Here is a 9,929-nt window from a genome sequence, read left to right on the forward strand (position 1 = left end):
GGAGACATGGCCATCTGCCAAAACTATTTCCTACATAGTATAAAAACATGTTGTTCTTGGAATATTGCAGAACATGAGAATCTAAACTCAAATTGCAGACTACAAAAAAAAATAATACTAAAGAAAAAGAATAAAATAAATATATATATATATATATATATATATATATATATATATATATATATATATAATATCCTCACAGTAATGGTTGGTACTGACCTCGGAACAAGCTATGGTCAAAACATTCCCATGTACACATAACAGAACACATTCTACAGAGTACAAAATGCTGTATAACACAGCTATACACATAATAGAGCCAACCCAACCCTACACGTGCACAGCACACACACACTTCTATTTAAATGAACTCAGTGAAAGTACACCTGTATTACATGTGTGCTGTAACTTTTACACTGAAAACTATACACATACAAGAAAACTATTCCGTAGTTTAAATACATCCATCCCCTGTAAACTCACCACAGTTTCCAGAAGTGATCAGCAACAGAAGGGTGAGACCCCTGTATACCGGCGTCATTTTGTAAAGTAGGGGGGCAGCGCTGTACATACTCACTCAGCCCCCACCCCCTTGTACTGTATGCTGAGGATCAGCTGGGTACTAAATTGTAAGCACGAACTGCAGTCATAACTCCTCCCGGTCCCTTGTTCACACCCTGTAACTACACACTCATTCCTTTCCCATCCTGCTAATAAACCCAACTGGACGGAATTCTACTACTACTGCCCCCCTCTGGTTACAGCTTTGAAATGTATCTACAGAAGTCTTACACATCGTCACCAAATCGAAACGACTGTTCCTGGTTATTTAGTAAATTCGCAGCTATTTTGTTTTTTTATGTATTTATATAGCAAATGGTAAACACAAAAGTATTTTTGTAACCCAAAGTTACAGCTTTGTTTGAGTATGTCACTATGTATGTGTAAGTATTAAAAATCAATAATGATATTTTCAAATACTTATTTTACAGCGGATTTATAATGTAGCAATTTCTTTGTTATTACTACATATGCATATTATATGTAAGTCTGTCATAGGCTCAACTGATTGAAAAGCACAGCTGAATATGTGCATCCTTTTTAATGCATCCCGTATCCTGTGTGAAAAGGATAATAATGAAAACCCAACTGAAGAAAAAGTTTCTTTTGAATGATCCGCTATATTTTCCTTGGTTAATTTTTCTGACACAGCGCAATAATTCCATTTTAATTATTCTCAGCGTTTTATGCCTCTAACAGTCCAGTGTTCGTATCATTTTAAAGTGCTCCTTATCCGTTCAGTTTTCATATATTTTTCTGGTAACCCATGTCCATAACTCTATTATTATTACTAATAAAAGCTTCCCAATGTTACTTTCGTCACTTTCTACCAGGGGTGAAGTTATACTTTATACAACGACACAGCTACCCCTCACACCCTCCCCAGTAGATAGTAGTGACCATCTACCTTCTCTTGCTATTATTTATTAGCAGTTTCTGATATAGCGCAGCATATTCCATTACGCTTTACAATTAGAACAACAGATATAGAACAAAACTTGGCAAAGACAGACAGACAGAGGTAGGAAGGCCCTGCTCGCAAACTTACAATCTATAGGGAAATAGGCATTGATACACAAGGATAGATGCTACCTGTTACATAATCGTCCACCAGATTGCTAGGTTCTTAATGGGTTGTATGATATGATCACCCAGCAATGTTGGAAGACAAGATATGTGAGGTTATGTGGACTGTACAGAGAGGATGTAACTGGATAGGGAAGCATTGAAGGTTATGTGGGTGGGTCTGGAATTTGATAGGCTTGTCTGAAGAGATGAGTTTTCAGGGAACTTTTAAAGGTTTGGAGACTAGATGAGAGTCTTATTGTGCGTGGGAGGGCATTCCACAGAGTGGGTGAAGCCCGGGTAAAGTCCTGTAATTTTGAGTGGGAACAGGTAATACATTTGGATGCGAGACGCGGATCTTGTGCAGAGCGGAGAGGTCTGGTAAGGAGATATATTGAGATGGGTAAGGAGGTGTATGATGGTGCAGTTTGGTTAATAGCCTATATGACCACCATACAATACATAGAGCATTGCATCACAGTGGCTGTAATATAATGCAGAGAACATCACCATGACTGCCATGTAATCCAGAGAACATTGCAGTGACCACCATACAATACATAGAGAGCATCACAGTGATGATCATAGTGACCACAATAAAATGCAGAGAACATCACAGTCACATACCTCCCAACTGCCCCTATTCCAGCAGGACAGTCCTGCTATTCGAACACTGACACGCAGTGTTTCACAGGCAGGGGGGAAGTTTGGAGAGCCTTTGATCAGCGAGAGATCTCTGAATAAATGCTATTTGCATGCGCACAGCATCTAAACAGTGCAGGGAGATGAGCGAAGGAGCTGCCCGTTGCTAGTGGAGTGCTGGGGAGGCCCCAAAAATTACAAAAACAGGGTTGTGTCCTGATGCCACGACCCTCCCGACCGAAACTACACCACTCACATACATGGCCACACATCCTTTTCGGGCACGTGCCTTATGTGCCCAAGTGTCCTGTCTGAATGTCTTCAAAAGTTGTGAGGTATGCAGTGACCACTATATAATGTAGAAAACATCACAGTGACCGCCATACAATATATAAAGCATCAGTGACCACCATATAACACAGATAATTGTGACCGCCATAAAATACAGAGAATATTTTTGAGCACTTTACATTTTCATTCCCTAATCAATAATTTACCCTTCCTCAAAAATAATTAATTCACCATAATCGTAACAACCCCATTCAATGTAAATAATACCGGCTATATCTGCTGCTGACCATCGCAAACCCAATAGAATTTTATGAGGCTGCAGTGTGCTCATATGCAGCAAACTCCGAAAACTTTCCGGAGCTTGTGCCCAATAGAAAACATGTCTGAATCTGACACACAAGAGGACCAACATTCTTTAAAATGCACCTTTTATTAGTTCATATTAAACATTACATATTGAAAATATTCCAGAAAAAATCAACAGCGAAATATTTGTTAAAATATCAGAATACATGAACAGACTGAGAACAGTGCGAGTTAAAAAAAAACTCAGTTGTGTACCTCTTAAGGTCCATGCACACTTGCCGATAATATGAGCGACGTTGCTCATTTTCCCCTTCCCTGAGCGACGTCGCTCATTTTATCAGCAAGTGTGTATGCTGCCAGCGACGACCGATGAGCGGCCCCGCGGGTCGGCAACGATCGTAGCTGTCGGTAGGGCATGCATGCAGGATCCGGACTGTCGTCCACAACCTGCATGCAGGGCTGGCGGAGGCGTGACGTCACTGAGCGATATGAGCGGTCATATCGCTCAGTGTTTACAGTCGGCTGCCGACCGGCCGGCCCGGGAGGAGGAAACATTAGACGACGTCGCTCATAGAGTGACATCGTCTAATGTGTATGGACCTTAAGTGTGTCTTTACTTTTATTACAGTATGTCTCAATTTCTTATTAATATAAATACATTGAGACATGCACACCTAACCCCTTAGCCCCTTGTTCTTTCTATTACTTTGCATATTCTATACAGTCCTGACCATTACCCCCACCTATACTCTAACTTACCTGTTGGATATCTCAATTACAGCCCTGCGTGTAGTAAACATCATCAGACAGGTCCCACTCCAAGGCTGCTGTCAGTAAGGAGGGTGATGGGGTAACTGTATTCTGGCCTCACTCCCTGCTCACCCTGATCCCCGGGATTGCAGCTGTGCAAGCAACTACATCTCTGGCTCTTCCATTGCCCCCCCCCAAAAAAAAAAAAACACACCATGTCGTCATCTGGGAAACCTACTCCCACTGCGCCCCTCACTCAGGGTTGTCTTAACAGCATTGTAGGCCCTGGGCAAAGCAATGACTATACACCCATTAACGGGAACCAAAGAGGGAAAAAATCATAGCGTGCCCCTCTTGCAGTACTGTGCCATTTCTCCACATGCTTCCATAAAGTGAATGGCTGTCAACACTATGATTGGTGGATAGCTCCAGCCATTCATCAGTCAGTGTGCTGACAGCCATTCACTGTCTCGTTGCAGGCTTGGAGGCAGGTAGAGAATGATGCTTTGTCGCTCTGACTGTGTTACCACCACCCACCCCTGCTCAAAGGCCCCTAGAATTGTAGGACCATGTGTAGCTGCTCAGTGTACCTACTGTATATGTTAAGATGGGCCTGCCTCCAATGCGACACTGCATACTACAACATCACGATTCACACTGTAAAACTGTAACTGCAATACTATACAGCACAGGATTCATTCAGTTTGCCGACCGTCAGGATCCCGGTGGTCAGGTAACCGACAATGCCGCCAGCCGGAATCCCGACAAAACAGGACAATTCCCACTTGTGGGTGTCCACGACACCCATAGAGTAGGATTAGATCCTGTGGTGAGCGCATCGTAGCGAGTGCAGTGAGCCCGCAAGGGGACTCTTTGCGATCACCCCAATGCCGGCATTCTGGCGGGTGGGATTCCGCTGTTGTGATTTGGATAGCTGGCATCCCGCACGCCGGTAAATCATACTGAATCCTACAGCACAGCACTATTAACACCGCGTCTTCACACTGTAATTCCTCAATTTTTACACAACCTCCTTTACATCCATACAACATATTTCTCACAGTGCAACCCCAAAGCAAAAAAGAAATATATGAAAACATCAGTGTGATAACACAAACACAACACTGCATCAGTATAAAGTTGTTTCACCAGTATACAAAATATGACTAAATAAATGTTCTTAGGATGCAACACTGGTGCCAGTGCTGGAACATGTAGTGAACATGTTCTGTACAGGTAAACATGAAATCGTGTCGGGCGTCGTGTTCATAACCCCACCCTGGAATGTTTCCAGCAGTGGCTCCCTACCTAGATGCATGCACACAAGCCGCAGCGCAACTGCGCAAGCAAAACACCTGCTTCTATAGACTGCATCGGCTGCAGCCCATAGAAGCTGGCTAGGGATGTAAGAAAAGCAGGGAGTGGCTTCCTTCATTAAGCCAGATCAATGCTTATTGCAGCCCGGTCTGGCAGTCCCAGAGTAGTGTCTATATCTGGCAGGTAGAACTTTCAGTAGGAAGTCACTGCCAGTCAAAGTCGGGGTAGGGTTAGGTCTGCATAGGTAAAATCCGCCACTGGCCATTTCATACACCTAAGGGTACAAGTATCTCTGTTTGAGGACCCTGACCTTGTCCAAAAGGATGCAATTTAACTACTAACTGGCACCACTGAAAAATGGTCTGTGTGATGAGTAAAAGCTATTTCTCTGACGTCCTAAGTGGATGCTGGGACTCCGTAAGGACCATGGGGAATAGCGGCTCCGCAGGAGACTGGGCACAACTAAAGAAAGCTTTAGGACTACCTGGTGTGCACTGGCTCCTCCCACTATGACCCTCCTCCAGACCTCAGTTAGAATCTTGTGCCCGGCTGAGCTGGATGCACACTAGGGGCTCTCCTGAGCTCCTAGAAAGAAAGTATATGTTAGGTTTTTTATTTTACAGTGAGATCTGCTGGCAACAGACTCACTGCAGCGAGGGACTAAGGGGAGAAGAAGCGAACATACCTAACTGGTGGTAGCTTGGGCTTCTTAGGCTACTGGACACCATTAGCTCCAGAGGGATCGACCTCAGGACCCGACCTTGGTGTTCGTTCCCGGAGCCGCGCCGCCGGCCCCCTTACAGAGCCAGAAGCAAGAAGTGTTCCGGAAAATCGGCGGCAGAAGACTTCTGTCTTCAACAAGGTAGCGCACAGCACTGCAGCTGTGCGCCATTGCTCCTCATGCACACCTCACACTCCGGTCACTGATGGGTGCAGGGCGCTGGGGGGGGGGGGGCGCCCTGAGGGCAATATAAACACCTTGGCTGGCAAATCATCACAATATATAGTCCCAGGGCTATATATGTGATAAATTACCCCTGCCAGAATCCATGAAAAAAGCGGGAGAAAAGTCTGCCGAAAAAGGGGCGGGGCTATCTCCCTTAGCACACTGGCGCCATTTTTTCTTCACAGTGCAGCTGGAAGACAGCTCCCCAGGCTCTCCCCTGTAGTTTTCAGGCTCAAAGGGTTAAAAAGAGAGGGGGGGCACCAAATTTAGGCGCAATATGTGTATACAAGCAGCTATTGGGGGAAAAATCACTCAGTTATAGTGTTAATCCCTGCATTATATAGCGCTCTGGTGTGTGCTGGCATACTCTCTCTCTGTATCCCCAAAGGACTTTGTGGGGTCCTGTCCTCAGTCAGAGCATTCCCTGTGTGTGTGCGGTGTGTCGGTACGGCTGTGTCGACATGTTGGATGAGGAAGGTTACGTGGAGGCGGAGCAGAGGCCGATAAATGGGATGTCGCCCCCTGTGGGGCCGACACCAGAGTGGATGGATAGGTGGAAGGTATTAACCGACAATGTCAACTCCTTACATAAAAGGCTGGATGACGTAACAGCTGTGGGACAGCCGGCTTCTCAGCCCGCGCCTGCCCAGGCGCCTCAAAGGCCATCAGGGGCTCAAAAAAAACGCCCGTTACCTCAGATGGCAGACACAGATGTCGACACGGAGTCTGACTCCAGTGTCGACGAGGTTGAGGCATATACACAATCCACTAGGAACATCCGTTGCATGATCTCGGCAATGAAAAATGTGTTACACATTTCTGACATTAACCCAAGTACCACATAAAAGGGGTTTTATGTTTGGGGAGAAAAAGCAGCCAGTGTTTTGTTCCCCCATCAGATGAGTGAATGAAGTGTGTAAAGAAGCGTGGGTTCCCCCGATAAGAAACTGTTAATTTCTAAAAAGTTACTGCTGGCGTACCCTTTCCCGCCTGAGGATAGGTCACGTTGGGAGATATCCCCTAGGGTGGATAAGGCGCTCACACGTTTGTCAAAAAATGTGGCACTGCCGTCTTAGGATACGGCCACTTTGAAGGAGCCTGCTGATAAAAAGCAGGAGGCTATCCTGAAGTCTGTATATACACACACTCAGGTACTATACTGAGACCTGCAATTGCCTCAGCATGAATAGTGCTGCTGCAGCGTGGTCTGATACCCTGTCAATATTAATACCCTAGACAGGGATAATGTTTTGCTAAGATAGAGCATTTTAAAGACGTCGTCTTATATATGAGGGATGCACAGAGGGATATTTGCTGGCTGGCATCCAGAATTAATGCAATGTCCATTCTGCCAGGAGGGTATTAGAGACCCGGCAGTGGACAGGTGATGCTGACTTTAAAAGGCACATGAAGATTCTGCCTTATAAGGGTGAGGAATTGTTTGGGGATGGTCTCTGGGACCTCGTATCCACAGCAACAGCTGGGAAGAAAATTTTTTACCTCAGGTTTCCTCACAGCCTGAGAAAGCACCGTATTTTCAGGTACAGTCCTTTCGGCTTCAGAAAAGCAAGCGGGTCAAAGGCGCTTCCTTTCTGCACAGAGACAAGGGAAGAAGGAAAAAGCTGCACCAGACAGCCAGTTCCCAGGATCAAAAAATCTTCCCCCGCTTCCTCTGAGTCCACCGCATGACGCTGGGGCTCCACAGGTGGAGACAGGTGCGGTGGGGGGCGCGTCTCGGGAACTTCAGGGACCAGTGGGCTTGCCCACAGGGGGATCCCTAGGTTCTGCAAGTAGTATCACAGGGATACAAGCTGGAGTTCGAGGCGACTCCCCCTTGCCGTTACCTCACATCAGCCTTGCCTGCTGCCCTCGGAGAAAGGGAGGTAATACTGGCGGCAATTCACAAGCTGTACTTCCAGCAGGTGAAATCAAGGTACCCCTCCTTCAACAAGGCCGGGGTTACTATTCCAAAATGTTTGTGGTACCGAAGCCAGACGGTTCGGTGAGACCCATTCTAAAATTTAAATCCTTGAACACTTATATACGAAGGTTCATGTTCAAAATGGAATCGCTCAGGGCGATTATTGCAAGCCTGGAGAATTTCATGGTATCACTGGACATCAAGGATGCTTACCTGCATGTCCCTATTTACCCTCCTCACCAGGATTGTCATTACCAATTCCAGACGTTGCCGTTGGTCTGTCCCCGGCACCGAGGGTATTTACCAAGGTAATGGCCGAAATAATTATCCCGTACTTGGACGATCTCCTTATAAAGGCGAGGTCCAGGGAGCAGTTGTTCGTCGGAGTAGCACTATCTCGGGAAGTGCTACAACAGCACGGCTGGACTCTGAATATTCCAAAGTCGCAGCTGGTTCCTACGACGCGTCTACTGTTCCTGGGTATGGTTCTGGACACAGAACAAGAAAAAAGGGGTTTCTCCCGGAGGAGAAGTCCAAGGAGTTGTCGTCTCTAGACAGAGACCTCCTAATACAAATACAGGTGTCGGTGCATCAATGCACGCGAGCCCTGGGAAAGATGGTAGCTTCTTGCGAAGAAATTCCATTCGCCAGGTCCCATGCAAGGATCTTCCAGTGGGATCTGTTGGACAAGTGGTCCGGGTCGCATCTTCAGATGCATCGGCGGATAACCCTGTCTCCAAGGGCCAGGGTGTCGCTGTTGTGGTGGCTGCAGAGTGCTCATCTTCTAGAGGGCCGCAGATTCGGCATACAGGACTGGGTCCTGGTGACCACGGATGCCAGCCTTCGAGGCTGGGGGGCAGTCACACAGGGAAGAAACTTCCAAGGACTATGGACAAGTCAGGAGACTTCCCTACACAAAAATATTCTGGAACTAAGGGCCATTTACAATGCCCTATGTCAGGCTAGACCCCTGCTTCAACACCGGCCGGTGCTGATCCAGTCAGACAACATCACGGCGGTCACCCATGTAAACCGTCAGGGCGGCACAAGAAGCAGGATGGCGATGGCAGAAGCCACAAGGATTCTCCGATGGGCGGAAAATCATGTGTTAGCACTGTCAGCAGTGTTCATTCCCGGAGTGGATAACTGGGAAGCAGACTTTCTCAGCAGACACGACCTCCACCCGGGAGAGTGGGGACTTCATCCAGAAGTCTTCCAAATGATTGTACACCATTGGGAAAGGCCACAGGTGGACATGATGGCGTCCCGCCTCAACAAAAAGCTAAAAAGATATTGCGCCAGGTCAAGGGACCCTCAGGCGATAGCTGTGGACGCTCTGGTAACACCGTGGGGTACCACTCGGTGTATGTGTTCCCTTCTCTACCTCTCATACCCAGGGTAATGAGAATAATAAGAAGGAGAGGAGTAAGAACTATACTCATTGTTCCGGATTGGCCAAGAAGAGCTTGGTACCCAGAGCTCCAAGAAATGATCTCAGAGGACCCATGGCCTCTGCCGCTCAGACAGGACCTGCTGCAGCAGGGGGCCTGTCTGTTCCAAGACGTACCGCGGCTGCGTTTGACGGCATGGCGGTTGAACTCCGGATCCTGAAGGAAAAGGGCATTCCGGAGGAAGTTATTCCTACGCTAATTAAAGCTAGGAAAGAAGTGAACGCAAACCATTATCACCGCATATGGCGGAAATATGTTGCGTGATGTGAGGCCAGGAAGGCCCCAACGGAGGAATTTCAGCTAGGTCGATTTCTGCACTTCCTACAGTCAGGGGTGACTATGGGCCTAAAATTGGGTTCCATTAAGGTCCAGATTTCGGCTCTGTCGATTTTCTTCTAAAATAGAACTGACTTCACTGCCTGAAGTTCAGATCTTTGTTAAGGGAGTGCTGCATAGTCAGCCCCCGTTTGTGCCTCCAGTGGCACCGTGGGATCTCAACGTGGTGTTGGATTTCCTGAAGTCGCATTGGGTTGAGCCACTTAAATCCGTGGAGCTAAAATACCTCACGTGGAAAGTGGTCATGCTGTTGGCCTTGGCGTCGGCCAGGCGTGTATCAGAATTAGCGGCTTTATCATGCAAAAGCCCTTATCTAATTTTTTTATATGGATAGGGCGGAATT

The 9,929-nt window shown here is 46.9% G+C and overlaps 1 protein-coding gene across 1 annotated transcript in view; it reads right to left on the bottom strand.

Moving 5' to 3' along the window:
- The window catches only part of ITGB3 (integrin subunit beta 3), a 158,169-nt gene extending 157,480 nt beyond the window's left edge, over positions 1 to 689 (bottom strand). The window contains exon 1 of the mRNA XM_063959453.1: positions 484 to 689. Within this exon, the coding sequence (XP_063815523.1) occupies positions 484 to 571 (88 nt within the window). The 5' untranslated portion in view covers positions 572 to 689. The remainder of the gene's footprint in view (positions 1 to 483) is intronic.
- Positions 690 to 9,929: the final 9,240 nt, after the last annotated feature.

Source organism: Pseudophryne corroboree, chromosome 3 (assembly GCF_028390025.1).
Source record: "Pseudophryne corroboree isolate aPseCor3 chromosome 3, aPseCor3.hap2, whole genome shotgun sequence".
NCBI classification, from domain to species: Eukaryota; Metazoa; Chordata; class Amphibia; order Anura; family Myobatrachidae; genus Pseudophryne; species Pseudophryne corroboree.